The sequence below is a fragment of the Giraffa tippelskirchi genome, chromosome 6, assembly GCF_054371585.1.
Source record: "Giraffa tippelskirchi isolate mGirTip1 chromosome 6, T2T-mGirTip1v1.2.pri, whole genome shotgun sequence".
Classification (NCBI taxonomy): domain Eukaryota; kingdom Metazoa; phylum Chordata; class Mammalia; order Artiodactyla; family Giraffidae; genus Giraffa; species Giraffa tippelskirchi.
The window spans coordinates 130,462,695-130,480,032 of record NC_137280.1 but is presented as its reverse complement, the minus strand read 5'-3'; the positions used below and the strand labels follow the sequence as shown (position 1 = coordinate 130,480,032).

General features: G+C 33.8%; 1 protein-coding gene across 28 annotated transcripts in view; it reads right to left on the bottom strand.

Moving 5' to 3' along the window:
* TCERG1 (transcription elongation regulator 1) overlaps positions 1-17,338 on the bottom strand; it is a 53,526-nt gene that overhangs the window by 16,385 nt on the left and 19,803 nt on the right. For 18 of the 28 annotated variants that reach the window (XR_014057929.1, XR_014057931.1, XR_014057933.1 and 15 more), the window contains 8 exons: positions 16,166-16,366; positions 15,346-15,458; positions 14,317-14,405; positions 6,659-6,819; positions 5,464-5,520; positions 5,253-5,319; positions 2,640-2,775; positions 1,731-1,820 (listed from right to left, as the gene is read on the bottom strand). Coding sequence is in view for 21 of the 28 variants with exons in the window: in XM_081505001.1 (XP_081361127.1) it covers positions 1,731-1,820; positions 2,640-2,775; positions 5,253-5,319; positions 5,464-5,520; positions 6,659-6,819; positions 14,317-14,405; positions 15,346-15,458; positions 16,166-16,366 (914 nt within the window). In the remaining 7 variants the exon portion in view is untranslated. Of the gene's footprint in view, positions 1-1,730; positions 1,821-2,639; positions 2,776-4,131; positions 4,183-5,252; positions 5,320-5,463; positions 5,521-6,658; positions 6,820-14,316; positions 14,406-15,345; positions 15,459-16,165; positions 16,367-17,338 lie in introns of all 28 variants that reach the window. The other 10 variants (XR_014057928.1, XR_014057930.1, XR_014057932.1 and 7 more) reach the window with 2 other exon arrangements.

The window sequence follows — 17,338 nt, the reverse complement described above, 5'->3', positions numbered from 1 at the left end:
AAAGCCAACGATCCTAAGAGCCCACCCAGATGCTAAGAGAGCCCAAAGAGCATTTTAGTGCCTTGTTCTTAATCATTAGCAGTCAGGGTCTACAAAGACATCTAAGCAAACTTTCCAACATGAAAGTCCCCAGGTTGTGGCAGGAAAAGACAGATGGTAAAATAATTTTAGATGAGAGTTCTGAGTGCTACTGAGAGTAATGAAGACAAAGAGGTTAATCAGAAGGCATCTGGACAAGTATCTGAATGTAAATGATTTAGTAAGCTATGCAAACACCTAGAGGAAGAACACTCCAAGAAGAGGGACTAGTAAGTACCAGAATATTCCAGTACTGGCCAAGGCATATCAGTGTCAGTGTAGCTAGAATAAATGAACATAAGAGCCTTGAGAAGTATGCAGATATGAGTATACAGAGAATCTCACAGACCATGAAAATTTTATGCTAACTAAAATAGTAAGCAGTGCACATTTTTCAAGGAACAGAATACTGCCTTAATTTGTCATTTAAATTTTAAAATTAATTTGGCTGCTGTGTGGAAAAAGAACTTGACTACAGAGGATAGAAAGAATGGAGGAGGCAAGGAGTTCAATTAGGTGCCACAATCAGAGTATTTTTAATTAGGGTTTAGTGAGGGAAATGGTAAATAAGAGGCTGGATTTAGAAAAGGTTTTGGAGGTAGACTGGGCTGATAAGACTTGAAATGCACAGTGGGGAAAGTAAAAAATCAAGGTTAATTTACAGGTTCTGATAGGGCCATCAACTGAGTGAAAATGAGACCATCACACATGAAGAGTTTAAAATAAAAAAGACTACTGGGCATGAAATACAGATGCAAATACATATGGAAAGTCATGTCTTCCTATTATGAGCCTCAAATACATTTCTGACACAGTGTAAACTTCCTCTTTTCATAAAAAGTCTATGATTAGACCTAAATTATTCCAACCATTAAATTATAAATCTGGAAGATGGACACTGCTTCTACCAAATGAAATTGTGTACCTCAACAACACTATAGTAAGTGGTTCAACATACTCAATGTTTTACACAGATCAGTGTCAGGGTGGTCCAGGTAATTCAGAAACTATAAAAGTTAGCAGTGTGCAATACTTTATAGAGGAAGCATCCACTTTGAGATATATGTCACTGAATCACAATGGGAATAAACAACAGCTCAGTAATAAGGCAACTCTAGTTCTTATAATTCTAGCTCAGTAGAGACCTGAAGTGTCCATTAAGTTTATTATAAAAAGACATCCTAACAGTTGCCACTTAACAGATGTATGTGTAGAGGGTGTGAGATAAAAACATGCTGAGTCTTATCTATCTACAATACAGATACATATATATGTATATACTGACACATAATAGTTGCGAAGGGTCAAATGTCAAACACTGGAACTATCAGTTAGGAAGAGTTGCAGGTTAAGTTTTATTCCTTTTTACTCTTCTGTATTTTGCTATCTTGCTACCTTAAATTTGCATCATTCGCCCAATAAAAATTAATAAATGTACATGAGTTAATTTTGAAACCTTGGTGTAACATCAGTATATATGGAACACAAGGACAAAATGTTCATGAGGCAAAGCCATGTCCATAATGGCAAAAATATCCAAGTATTTCTGAGGCAGAAATGTCCACACAGAGGGTCACTAAGGTATAAAACAGTTCAATTTAAAAGTTATGCTGGCAAGGGATCTATATTTCTTACTGTTATTTTCATTTTACCTGTTTTCTCTCTTTAGGATTGAGCAATAAGTACCGAGGATCAAAAACTATCTTGTGCAACTCCTTCTCCCATGTTGAAAAAGCAGACACCTTTAAAATAAAAAAATGTATTGCCTCATAAATTAAGTTGGCTCTAAAAACTGAAAAGGTCATATAATTTTGCTTGAAATCTACGGGACGTCTACTTAAAAAGGACACATAATAAAAACCATACTGCAGTTTCCATCACTAATAAATGACAAGCAGTAGGAGGCTAGGCAAAAGCAAATTTCCACACTAATTGGCTCTGAACATTTCTATATTACACAGAAATAACACACTTAATTACTCATTAAAATAACCACTACTGTGTGACATTTTAAAAATCAGTACATCAGAAAAAGCCTTGAAGATTTGCATTTTGATTTCCCAAGCTTGCTCTAATCTTGTGAACAATGTTGTGATGTAAAGTTGAACAATTTTACTTACTCAAATGAATCTGTGAATATAATCAAAAGGTTGAAATCCCTTCTCAATTAAGCTTCATTAATAGCAATATCATAAAGTACCAGTACTCCTTTAACCAAAAGCCATTCTGTAGATATTAAAAGAATCACATTTACCTTACCTATCCCGAGTAGTCCGCCATTCTGTAATGTTAATACTCGTCATATTACTCACCAAAATTTAATGACCCAATAAATGTTAAATGTTATTTGTACTTAAAAGGATAATAAAATGGCATTTAGTTAAAACATAATATAATTAGCCAAGAAAAAGGCTATCTGAAAAAGAGCACAGTGATTTGACAGGCTTCCCTTATCCCGCCCCCACGACATGAGCACTAACCTTAGATTTGACCTTTTAGCAAGACATATTTATATTACTTATACAAAACAGAAATATCTCCCCCAAAGATTGTTTTCTGACCCCTCTCTCTAGCAGCATGTCCTTGAACTGCTTCATTCGGGCCTCCAGAGGGACAATGGCCCTTTCTCGGGCAGCTTTAATTTCAGCTTCCATGGCAGCTTCTTTCTCTGAATCAATGTCTTTATTATCGTCTCTCCTATAAAAAAGAAAATACAGGCATCAACTGACAAAATATTAATAAATAATCTTACTAAAATCTTAAAATCACTGGAATATTCAAGACTCACTACTGAGCAGAATATTTTTGGCAAAAACAAATTATACTGAGCTTTTCAAATCAACTCTAAGGGATAAGCAACTTTCATTATAATAATAAAGTTACAATGAGCTTCTAATGATGTTACAGTGGCTACACTGTTAGGAAAGAAAAATACCTTTAATATGCTGTCTCTCCCTGATACTACTTGATACACAAAATAAACGACCTTACTTAAAAACAAAACTTATCCAATATTGCAATAAAACTCTATGTGTTAGAATCAAACAGCACAGAATATAATTTTTAGTTCTTGAAATGATATAGGAAAAACAGTATTTTCCAAAATGTTTTTACATTATAAATGCATACGATTTTTAATCTAATAAAAATTGGTAAAAGTCTTACTAATCTCAAATATTTATTTTGAAAATAAAATATCTGCAAATTTGGCCAAGTGGATATGTGAGATATATACCTTACCTACCTGACATTTTTTTTACTCACTTTCTGGGTGATAAGTTGAGATTTAAGTTGAAGGACAGGTCCCAGAGAGCAACATAGGCCCCGGAGTAGTTAGGTGGAATTAGAATTGTTCATCAATGACTAAACTACTTCTTGTTTCTCCAAAAATGCACCTCAGGGCTAAGGGCAACCCTGCTGCTGTACAGTACTCAGGTGAGATTGTGAACGTGAAATTAAGTCACCTCTCAAACATCTGCCCTATGAAGAAGGCCCATTCATGTGAATAATCAAAAAAAGTAATTCAGTAATATTCAGGTGTGTTGAAGCAGATCTTCCATCTTAAATTCAATCTGCTAAGTATACAAATAAAATTGGTTCATATTTCCTGCATAAACTTAAGGGAATTAGGAAAACAGAACATTAGGAAATTCAAAATCATACTATACAGGGAAATGAAGGTAGCCCAGGAGATTTAAATGGAACTAAGGCTAGCCCACAAATATTGTGAGAGGTATTTAGCAATTTAGGGAATGAATCAAAAATAGAAGATATAATCCGTGACCTGCAGGAACTTAGCGAGATAGTCTGTGACCTAAGATATGCACAAAACAAACAGGTAAAAGCAATTTGCCAAACAATATACCCTCTTATAATAATTTAAGAACTATTTATATAAAGAGTTAAAAGACAAGAAATACAACTAATGAAAACAAATAACCTTTACAGAATTATACTAAATGAAAATGTCACAATACAAACTATCACTATCTATCTCAATAAAAGAAATAAAAGAAAAACTAAGCCAGGAAAAATAGGCTTTTAGCTTTGTACCTAAATAGAGAAGCTCGGGCAATCCACATAAAGGACTTCTTTGACATTCTCCTGATAAAAGCAGTTAAAAACCTTACAGAGTTGTCTATAAGAACAAACAATTAAAAACAACCTAAAAGTTTAACATTGTAGGAACATCCAAAATCATGGTACATAAACAGAATGAATACAGTCATTTATAATAATTAAGAAAATAAATTCTTATTCTAGATTTTTAAAAGAACACAAATTCATTTGATTACAACTAATAAAAAAATACATTTGGTCAAGAACTAAAAAGTCAACTGTAAAAATTCAAACAGCTGTTGTTACTGTGGTCAATTATGAGTCACACTTTAATGTCTTAATTTCTTTAACACTGTTGCCAATAAAGAAACTTTTTAAAAAAAAAGAAGCACCCTTAACAGGGGTTGTCTTACTGATTTCTTTGCCATAATTTGGCTGCATTCAATCTGTCCTCAGATAGGGACTATGATAAACCAATCCATAATAATGTCTTCAAACTTTCCTTCTTGCTGCTAAATAATGGTCCCATGCCTCCCCCACTCATATACAAACACCTTCTACCCCACCCATTCACCCTCCCATAATTAGTAACATTCATATTTTACTGCACACTGGTCAAACTAAGGCTCCCATTTATACCACTCTCTTTCTCTCAGAGCACTTTCTAATAATAATAAGCTCAGGGGTTCCCTCTTCAACAAGTAATGACCACGGATACAAGGACTAAGTGAAGTGACAAGTATATAAAAAGAGTGAGAAGTCTGGGTCTACATTTATCAGATTTTTGGAACGGTATCTGTTGGGGTCTACATTAGGAAGGAAACTTTTTTATATAAAATTCAGGTGTAATGAATCTCTGAAAATAATTTATCATAATAATGTCATTTGGCTTCATAATACATATTTAAATAACCAAAACTCTTCCATATCTAGAAAGAGAAGGGACACCATTTCCACGTCCTAAAGCAAGGCTTAGTAATAGGCCTAAAGAGAGCAATCATGACTACTGCCTCCTAACACACATTACCTGTCCTAATCATGAACTGACTGCAGCCTAATCATCTTTTAAAAGGTAAAAATCTACCTAAATTACATAAACTATAAGTATTACTTACTTCCGTTTTTTGGCTTTAACAGGTTCATCTTCATTCATTTCTTCCATTAATTCTTGTTCTTCTTTAACTATAAGAAAATTTAATTTAACTGTCAGAATAAAAATAAGCAAGCAACAATTTAAATATTTAGGTATGAATCCTTCTGATAACCACTACTGGAACACTTGTGTCAGCAGTATTTTTTTAAAGCTGCAACTTATAGCTCACTCACTTGCACTCATAGAGAACTGCCACTTTTGGATGGACAGCATTGTCGGGGTTGGGTGCCCTGGCAAAAAAAAATTCAAAAATTATGAATAGTTATATGCACATATTACACAATCTTTTCTTTAATAAAATTACTCCTTAACTATTTATATATCTATAACACTTCTTTATAAAACATAAAACAAATCATTGATAATTCTACAACTCCTCTATTAATCTTCCCTTTACATTAAACTTGATTCATTCTGAAATTTTTATTAACATAAAATTTATAAAATAAATGAATATTGTATTCATTTATCAAATAAGTGAATATTTATCAAATAAATGACTAAAATCCTTGTACCTTTTGCACCAGGCAGACCAAGTTCCAATAATTTGGAAATCACTAGCAAGCAAAAAATGTTAGTATCATGTGTATATATATAATCTATGAGGATTTCTCAATTATTATAAATGATATATCAGGATTTGTTTCAACTAAAGTATTCAATGAGTCATTTATCATGCTTCTATACTACATAAAGGGTTTTTTTAAAAACACAATCCTATCAATACCATGGCAAATTATCAGTAAAAATGCAATAAAAATTATATACAAATATTTATATTTATTATATATCTTATATATTGAAAGGCTGTCTGAGGGTAAGGTGAATTAAAAGATTATCTCTTAATAAGGTGCAGGCGTCTCTCTAGTCCCAGGAATAAGGTTTACTTCCCTAAATTTCATCAAGTTTAAAAGACTGCAGTTTTAGTTAACCAAATTTTAATAAACAATATTTTAAAAATACTCTGCACAGCTTGATTATTTCAAAATATGTAACACTAATCACAAAAGGTGCTGAAAGGCTCACTGAGAAGCATTTTAGTACTATTAATAAGAATGAAACAAGCATCAGCAGTACCAACATATGTTGGACAACCTTGAAAAGAACAAGATGTTTTTAAGATAATGTTTTAAAATATAATAAATATTTTTATAAATATATATTTTATTTTTATAAATAAATGTAACAAACCATAATTTTATCCAAATTCTCTATTTTTTAATCATCTGAACTCAATCTAGAAGAGCAGTCTACTTTCCATTTCTCAAATATTCCTTGAAAATAGACATTTCTAAACTGCCTCATATTTTCCATGAAAATATTAAAAGAATATTCAAATTAGAGGATTAATCCTAATTTAAGACTTACTTAGTTTCTTCACTTCTTCCATTCCTTTTTTATGAGGGGGCTCCTGAATAATTTTGTCAACATCTGCCCTTCCAATCAGATCATCGGGTCGGTCCCACATAGAAAGACGGGTGGTAGGATTGTAAAAGAAGACCCTCTCATCACCAGTCCAAACAACACACCTAGGAATAGATTTAAACATTTTCTTATGTTATGGAACATATTTTATAGTTAGGTCTTTTAATGCCATCCAATCAAAAGGGGAGGTGGTGGTGGTGGGGAAGGACATGTTCATATTATTATTACTTACAGAGAGCCAAATATGATTTTCAGAACAGGAGAGGTGACTGGCTATGGGTTAAGTAAAATAGCAACTCAACATACTAACAGAAAACTAGGAAAAGCATAACATTCATGATCAGAATTTAGAGTGCTCAGGAACAAGTCTGGCGCACACGGTGTTAACCTATCACAAAAGATGAGCCTAACAGCAAACAACAATGCTATTAAGCAGTTCTAAAGCTAAAGAATACACCACAGCATCTGACCTATTACATAATACTATTTCTTACCAAACCAGACTACAAACTCAAATGCAATTATTTATAAAGCTTTTAATAACTGACTCTATCAAGTATTTAAGAATAAAAGCACCTACTGTGCTATGGCACTGCAGCCCAGTACAACCCACTGTTCCTATTAATTACAACTAGAAACTCAGCAACAATACAGAAAAAAAACAAGTACATAAGAACTCTCTAAGGTTTAAAAAAAAAAACAAAACACAGATATGGAGTCAAAATTTAGAGAAGCAAGGGTATAAATTTCTCCTCCCTCAAACCTCTGCTGAGGCCCCTGGTTGCACAGTAACAGTAGCACAAGCAGCTAAAACTAAGAGAAATCAGGTCTTTATGACCAGATAATCAAAGTTAATCAACAGCTGCCAAGCTCAAGGTAACCTAGATGTTAAAATTAATCAGACAAAGCCTCTACTGTTGAAATAATCAAACACTTTACAGCAGCAATTATAATTACACTTAATGAGATAAAGAAAAACAAAACAAAGACAAGCCAAAACTTCAAATGAAAGAAGACAGAGGTTCTCAGCAGAGAAACTGTTAAAAAAGAAAAAAAAAAAAAGAATGGTGTTTCAGGAACCTATGGGACTATATCAAAATGCCTGACAGACATGTCACTGGGGTCCCAAAAGAGAGTATTGGGGCAAAAAAAATTTAAAGACAAAATGGCCCAAAGATATCTCCAAATTTGGTAGAAGACATAAATACTAAGGAAGTTCAGTGAACCCCAAACCGGATAAACTTCAAGAAAATTATTTTTAGACACAACATAAACAAATGGAAATCGAATACAAAGAAAAGTCCTCGAGAGCAGCTAACAAAAAGTATGGCAGAAAACAAACAGGGAAACAAGTCCAGGGACTGTGGATTTCTTACTAGAAACCCCAGAGGCAAAAATACAGTCAAAACATTATTAAAGTCCGGGAAAAAAGGAAATGCCAACCTAGAATCCCCATATAGTGCAAAAACATCCTTCAGGAACAAAGGAAAAGAAGATATTCTCAACGAAGGGAAACTAAGAGATTTCATTTCTATCAGAAGTGCCCTGTAAGAAAGTTTTTCAGGCTGAAAGGAAGTGACACCTAAAAAAATACCAAACAAACAAATAAAAAAGCACCTGGATCTTTAGTAATGAAGGGAAAAAAACAGAAATGGTAAATATCAAAGACTTTTTTTCCTCTTAAGTTCTTCAAAATATGTATGAAAATTATGAACAATGCATGTTGGGGTTTTCATGTATGTAACAGTAATACAAATGACAACTGTAACATAAAGGTCAGTAGGTACAATGTTACAAAAGAACCTATATGATAACAAGGCTCCCACATTTTACATGAAGTACTACAATAAAAACTCTAAGTAGGCTATGATTGTTAAGTGGGTATATTATAATACAAGAAAAACTAAATGCAGAGAGATACCACCCGAAAGCCGAGAGATAAATTATTAAATGGAATGCTAGAAAATGTTCAAATAATTCAAATGAAGGGAGTAAAGGCTGAATGGAGGAACAAAAATAGAGAAGACAGAAAACAAATAATAGATTTAAATCCAACCGAAAGTTACATTGATGTTAACAGTCTAAACACTCCCATTTGAAAAGCAAGAATTGACAAAGTGAATAAAAACACAAGACACTACTATAAGCTGTTTTAAGAGACAAACTTTGAAAGTAAACGGATGGAAAAAGCACAAGACAAAGGGTATTATGAGAGAAATAGGGTTTTTTCATAATGATAAAAAAAAGACAATCAGGAACATGTAACAACTGTAAAACATATATAATAAGCCTGTTTACAGAGCTTAAAAGTAGATGAAATAGGCAATTCCACTATTATAATAGATTAACAGAACTCTCTCAACAACTGCCAGACCAACTAAACCCTAACAGTAACAGTACCAAGAAAGACCACCTGGTGAACAATTTAAAAAAAGTCTTAATGAATTTGTAAGCATCAAAACCAAAGAAAGCACATTCTCTGACCACAGGACAATTAAATCAGTACAAGTGAAATACATAGAAAAAATTCAAATTAAGGAAATGAAACAAAAGACTTCTAAATAATATGAGTAAAAGACAAAAATCAAAAATAAATTTTATAATAAAAATTGAACGGTAATGAAAATATAACACATCAAGATTTGTAGGCTGGTGCTAAAGCAGTGCTTAAAAGGAAACTTTGTTAAGCTTTGAATGATAAGAAAAGAACACTAATGACCTAAGAGTAATTTCAAAATTACTAGAAAAAGAAACTAGAAAAAGTATAAAGTAAATCCAAAGTTATCAGAAAAAAGGAAATAAGACTGGGCAAGAGTGGAGGGGCCCAACCACCCCAAAACTTGTGGTCTTGATGAAAGACCACAAAACAGGCAAACTCCTGTCTTGACTGGTCCAGAATAGAGAACAAATCACCACTATGTGGAAAGAAAAAGGGGTATCACCACAGATCATAGACATTTAAAGGATATTAAGAGAATAATAATAACAGAAACATTCAAAGGATACTAAGAAAATAATTAAAACAAGTTCAACTTACACAAAATAGGCAAATTTCCTGAAAAATACAACTTAACCAAAGACAACAAAAGAAACAAAACAAAACGAATGGTCCTATAGCTATTAAACAAGTTTAAATTGTTACCAAAAACCTTCCCCCCCAAAAAACTCCGACCACAGATGGTTTGTTAATTCTATAAAACCTTAATGAGAAAGGATTATCTTACAAACTTTTTCAGTAAATAGAGGAATAGAAATCACCAATCACCATCCAACTCATTTCCTGAAACCAGCAAAACCCTAATACCAAAATCCAACAAAAACATTACAAAAGAAACTTATGGATTCATATGCCACAAGTATAGATGCAAAAATACTTACTAAAATATTAGCAAATCAAATCCAACAATACATTAAAAAGATTAATCTACCATGATTAAGGTTTATTACAGAAATGCAAAGTTAAACAATCAAAATTCAGAGTAATTCTACATAAAAGAATGTAAGAGAAAAACTCATTTCAAAAGATGCATATTTATGATAAAAACAGTATCAAATTTTTAAAAAACTATATGAGCTAATATTATATCTGATGTAAAAGACTGAATTTCTCCCCCTACATGGAGAATAATGCAGGGATGTTCATTTTTTCTACTTAGCATTGCATTGATATGATAATCCTAGCAACAAGAAAAGAAAAATAAAATACATTAAAAACCAGAAAATAAGAAACATACTCCCATCTGCAGGTGATAGAATTCTGCATGAAGAAAATCCCAGAGAAATCTACAAAACTATAATAGATGAATTTAGCAAGATTCCAGTCTACAAAATATCCAAAACCTTATCACACAAAAGTTTTATATTTTTATGAGATCAAATTTAATTATCTTTTTATTAACAGCTTCTAGGTTTTGCGTCTTACTTAGGAAGCATCTCCGTTCCTCTTCAAAACTGCAATTATACGGTCCTAGTGTTTTTATAGTTCATCTGAACACCTGAAAGATAGCCACTTGTCCAAATTATCTCCCAAGTTTTATCAATGAAGCAATGTATCAACAGTGTAACTTTAATTCCCTAATTATTTTCTATTTCTTATAAGATAGGTAACTAACTTTAAACTGTTCAGCTAACCAAGTATGCTACTTCATTTGGATAATCAAATTTTATTACTTTATTTCTTGGTATCTTTACATGCTGTTCTTCAAATTACTATTTCTTTAGAGATAAGCTAAGAAATTAAATGTAAATCATGAAGTTTCGTGTTTTCCTTAATTACACTGGAATTTTTTTCCTGGTATTTCAGAGCATCAGTTTGAATTTATTTTACTTTTTTTTCTTTTTAAGAATAAAGAGGGATCAAAAATTAGAAATTTTCTAGGTTCTGTAAACTTTAGTTTCTGGTTCTAAGAAAATTTTTAATGTTTTGACAAAACAAAAGTCTTTAAGCTCATGGAGACTTGTAACTTTTCCAATTGCTTACTAAGATTGCATCACAAAGATTTAGCGTGCCATAAAGGCAGAGGAACGAGAGATCAAACTGCCAACATCTGCTGGATCAGAGAAAAAGCAAGAGAATTTCAGAAAAACAGCTACTTCTGCTTCACTGACTACGCTAAAGCCTTTGACTGTGTGGATCACAACAAACTGTGGAAAATTCTGAAAGAGATAGGAATACCAGACCACCTTACCCGCCTCCTGAGAACCCGTGTGCAGGTCAAGAAGCAACAGTTAGAACTGGACATGGAATAACGGACTGGTTCCAAACTGGGAAAGGAGAACATCCAAGCTGTATACGGTCACCCTGCTTATTTAATTTATATGCAGAGTACATTGTGAGCAGTGTTGGACTAGGTGAAGCACAAGCTGGAATTAAGACTGCTGGGAGAAATATCAATAACCTCAGATATGCAGATGACAGACACCACCTTTATTGCAGAAAGCGATGAGGAACTAAAGAGCCTCTTGATGAAAGTGCAAGAGGAGAGTGAAAAAGTTGGCTTAAAGCTCAACATTCAGAAAACTAAGATCATGGCATCCGGTCCCATCACTTCATGGCAAATAGATGGGGAAACAATGGAATCAGCGAGAGACTTAATTTTTGGGGGCCCCCAAATCCCTGTAGATGGTGACAGCAGCCATGAAATTAAGATGCTTGTTCCTTGGAAGAAAAGCTATGACAAACCGAGACAGCCTATTAAAAAGCAGAGTTGCCAACAAAGGTCCATCCAGTTAAAGCTATGGTTTTTCCAGTAGTCATGTATGAAAGTGACAGTAGGATCATAAAGAAAGCTGAGCGCTGAAGAATTGCTGCTTTCGAACTGTGGTGTTGGAGAAGACTCTTGAGAGTACCTTGGGACTCCAAGGGGATCCAACCAATCTAAAAGAAATCAACCCTGAATATTCATTGGAAGAACTGATGCTATAGCTGAAGCTCCAATACTTTGGCCACCTAATGAGAAGATCCAACTCATTAGAAAAGACCCTAGTGCTGAGAAAGACTGAAGGCAGGAGGAGAAGGGGACGACAGAGGACAAGATGTTTGGATGGCATCACTGACTCCATGGACAGGAGTTTGAGCAAGCCCCGTAAGATGGTGAAGGACAGGGAAGCCTGGCCTGCTGCATTCCATGGGGTAACAAAGAGTCGGACATGACTGAGCGACTGAACAACGAAGTTAAAGTGAGGCTGCCTTTATTTGCCATTCACAATTTGTTTGTAACCTGTGTTGGATTTTAACTGATGAAAAATTTATCTTTGAACTTATGGTATTTGAAATTTCATATTTACCCAGACTGGCATGGTGACTTTATTTTTATCAATTGATTAATTGCTGATGCATTTCTATAGTTTTATTTATTTCCATAGGTTTTTACTCAGTATTATGAAAAAATTGAAACATATAGAAATATTCAAAGAATGCCTCTAGAACAGTGAACACAATATAACTGACCATCTAAATTGAGACTTAATATTTTATCATATGTTCTTTATCACATATCTATCCTTCCCCTAAGTATCTGCCAGTCTTATTTTTTTGATATATTAAATGATGCAGATTATCAGTACACTTCACCCTAAGCACTTTATCATGCACATTATTAGCACAAGGTAGTTTTGTGACACAAGAATTCTTTGTCCATGTGCTGAGTGCTTAGTTGTTTCTGACTCTCTGCGACCCCATGAACTGTAGCCCACCAGGCTCCTCTGTGCATGGGGATTCTCCATATCTCCACTGGAGTGGGTTGCCACGCCCTCCTCCAGGGGATCTTCCCAACTCAGGGATCGAATCCAGGTCTCTTGCACTGCAGGTGGATTCTTTACCATCTGAGCCACCAAGGAAGCCCTGGTGACACAAGAATTCTTTGTCCATAGTCTTTCTATTAATTCTGAAATGTCCTGACAGCTTCTCACTCCACACTTACGGCTCATACCACTGGAGCTGTATTAGCACACCTAGGTAGGAATATAACCAGAAAAAAATCTTAAACTGTCTTCAGTAATCATACTGTTGCTGACACTACTGGTCTTGGCTGTGGGAAAAGCAAATGTGTAAATATGCCAAAAGGCCAGGTTTTTCAATCTCCGCATCATTAGCATTTGGGCCAAATAATTCTTACAGGGAGCTGTCCTGTATATGGTAGGGTGTTTAGGAGAAGCCCAGGCCTATACCTACCACATGCTTTTAATACCTTCCAGTTATGACAACCAAAAATGCCTGCAGACTTTGCCCAACATCCACTTCAGGGAGGAGGGGGCTGAGGGGAGGAGGCTAAAATTACTTCTGGTTGAAAACCACTGATCTAGGCAAAAATCAGCAATGACCATTAAAATGACACACAAAAAAGGGACAACTAGATGCATCCTGAGGGAAAGGTCATAATTAGTTAGAAACTAGTCTTGCCAAAAAGATCAAGCAAGAATTTGATCACATCTCTGTAACTGCCTGCTAAATTTACAGGAAATTCAGAATGGAGGATTCTATTAAAAAGTACCACTAGGATACAGTAATAAAACCCAGACTGTGGGATTCTATAGAACAAATAAAACCAGGGAGGAAAAAGCAAGGAAAACAAGTTGGAGGGGAATTTACAGATTACAAGACTTAAGAAACAAGCCAACTCATTGCCATAAGCAGATTGAATACAGATTAAATAGAATAGGGAAAGAAAGCCCTGATGTGGGGAGAGGAAGAAAAGGGAGAACCAAACAAAAAAAGGAAAGAAAAAACAGACTACTCAAAGCTAAGATAAAAAGATGTAATTTTACAAAGTTCTCTAAACATAATCATTTATGAGGATATATATAAAAGCAATTTTAAAATATTTCAAACAATAAAAAAGGAGATTCAGGATCTTACAGTGGTTCAAGTCTATAATTATAACCAGTAAATATTAACAGAAGAGTTCTGTGAAAGAAGCAAGACTCTGCAGCAGCTGAGTTTTAGATCTGAGAATCCAAAATAAAACAACCAAAAAACATTCAGTATATGACACATACTTTTTTTTAAAGTACTTTTTCTACCTATTGTGTAATAATGTAATAATCAAACATAGCAATAAATAAATAAATAAAACAACTTACTAATTAAGTAACCTACATACCACGGAGTACCAGGAATAGGGGTAGTAGCTACTGGCTTTGCCTTCTGGGCAGCTTTTTCTTCCTCAGTCATCTCTTCTTCTTTGGGCTCCTATGGGACATTGTATTACTCCCATTAAATTAATATCATAAAATTATACTTGAATATCCCACAAACACAAGACTGCAAAATACCTTAAAGTAAAACTAACATAATGACTGTTGCTACTATACAGAGGGGAGAGTCTGAGTCAGAATTTCTAAATCTTTGCCCCCTAGGCAGAGCTGAATTCCACAACAGTAGAACCCATTGGCTTCCCAGATAGCACAGTGATAAAGAATTTGCCTGCCAATGCAGGAGATGCAAGTTTAATCCCTGGGTCTGGAAGATCCCCAGGAGTAGGAAAACGGCAACCCACTCCAGTATTCTTGCCTGGAAAATTCCATGGACAGAGGAGCCTGGTGGGCTACTATCCATGGGGTTGCAAAGAGTCAGACATGACTGAGAAGACACACACATAGAAATATAGACCCCGTCAGAAGAAGATGCTTCTAACTTACAGAGTCATTAACCATCTGTTTAGGAGTAGAAATAAGGAAAGGGGTATAGAATATTAGAGGAGATTTCTTCATTTAAGGTTGTTTCTTTTTCTGCTAAATTCCTTACTTAGCAGAGTGTCCAAAAAGCAGAGCTCTTTTAGTGCTGTACAGAGATTATTCTATGCAGGAGAGGACAGGTAAAATACAATGAACAATCCCCAAATATGAAGTTGTACTTAAAATTATAACATGTAGCAGTCTGTAAGTCAGGAGGAGACATCAGCTCTGGTCCAAGGCCCTTTCTTTCTAGGAGGGCCTTAATTTTGTGTAAGAAGTAATTTAATGAAATTTTCAAAGGGAAAACTGAATTACAAATTTCAGAGACTCCTAAAATTTCAGGGATCAGATTTACAGCAATTATCTAAAACTACAGCAAACAGATTTTCAGTTACCAGTAAACTGTACCCAACAATCAACGCTGGCTCTCATGTCAGTAGGAAATGGCCCTTTACCTCCTTTATCTCCTTTATTGGCTCTTCTTTAGGATCCTCCTCCTCCGTCTCCATTGGCAGAGGTTCTTCAGAAGGTTCTTTGATTGGTTCTTTAATCTTCTCCTCTAGTTTTTCTATTAAAAAATGGAGATAACATCATATAGTGGTTCTGATGTAACTTCTGATGAACTCTGAGACTAAGCAGTTAGGATATTCCATTTCTAGCTGTTAACCACAAAAATAGAACGTTCTTCCTGTAATATTTGAATCTAATGTCATGCTCAACTTCAAATACCTTGCTGTAATAATTAGGAAACTGTCAGCAGAAAAGAACTACTGATGTCAGAAGGACATAAAGTCTTACAGTCATGTATCATTTTTGCTACAAATGAAAGGGATAACATACTAAAAAACAGAAACAGGGACTTGTGATTATAGAAAATTATGAGTCCTCTTCCTCCAAGGTTCCAACAGCTTCAAGTTTTTCTTCAGAATACACACAATACACACATTCCTTCCTGGTCACTACTATCAATCTCAGTAAGGATGAAGACAGTAATTCAACAGCTAATTAGGCAATTATGCAATTCCTGACAACAGTAAAAAATATATCTATTAGTGTGGACATATAATTTAACTTCTCTAGAAGGTAAAATGACGGACAAACATGTAAGCAGAACAACTGTGGCTTTTTAAATAAATTCATTATCAATGCAGTGGAAATAAATAATCCAACACTATATAAATAGAAAATCCCTCAAATGTTTTAAAAAGGAATTAATTTAGAATTTCAAATAGCATTCTATGTATACTATGTCCCACTAAGTCATTACAACTATACCTTTTTCCTTTAGCTCTTGGGGTTTTTCCCAGGTTGATTCTAATGTTCTATTATTATAATAATATGTCTTCCCATCCGCTGTTTTATATTCAGTCCACTCAGAAACTGCTGTTGCTCCAGCTAAGGTAGCAGGTGAAGCTGCAATAGCAACCTGGGGATGTATCATAGGTACGATAGGAGGGGCCATTCCTGGCAATACACCTAAAAGAAGAATAATAACAAATATTAGATCCAAGTACCAAATTGTGATACAAAGTAAAACTTTAAAATATGAGCTAAATCTTTCTATTAAACATCAATAAATGAATGAGCCAACTGAAACAAAAAAAATCATATAAAATATTATTTAATTACTTAAATCTGACTTACTTCTAATGCCTAAATTCAATTAGATTCAGAAATTCAACCCAAGAAGTACCTTAAAGTAAGAAATTTGTGTCATACCTATAATGAAATCTTAATAAATCGTAATAACATAAAACTATAAAAATGATAAATTCTCTAGTAAAAATATATTTTTATAAAGAATTTCTTAAGTTCTAATGAAATCAAGGAAGGCAACAAGCACATTTACTAATATTTCCTGAGGTAAAATTATTTTCTTGTTCTAAGATACCTAAAAAGGATACGAATAAAATTCTATTTCAAAGTAAATGACTGAAAAAATAAATAAGTAAAAAATAAGTCCCTGACTTTGTTGTCAAATCAATTTTAACATACTAAGTGATTAAGTCACATAGCCCTGTAAACTCAGACAGTTTATTCTTTTCCAAAAAGAGAGCAAAGTTTCTTTTATTTTTAAAAGATAAGCCAAGATTTATATTTTTCACCAGACAGCTAAATAAGCTGGTGCTACATAATCAAAATTGTGAATTAAAATTGGAAAAAAAAAATCTTCATATCCTATACTAGAATTTAAGTTTCAGGTAGTTAACTTCAGTAACTTTAAAATGCAAATTTATACTATACACACACAAATATTCACACACATAAACTCACTAGCATGCAAGCATAATCACATCACTTTACACATGGAAATGATTTTTTTATATTTAACTTAAAAACACACATCAAAAATAAAATTAAATGTTATGAATATGAGAATGAAGTTGTTTACACTTATTACAAAAATCAAGATATAAAGTGATCTGACCTTATTTGCTTTTGTGAACC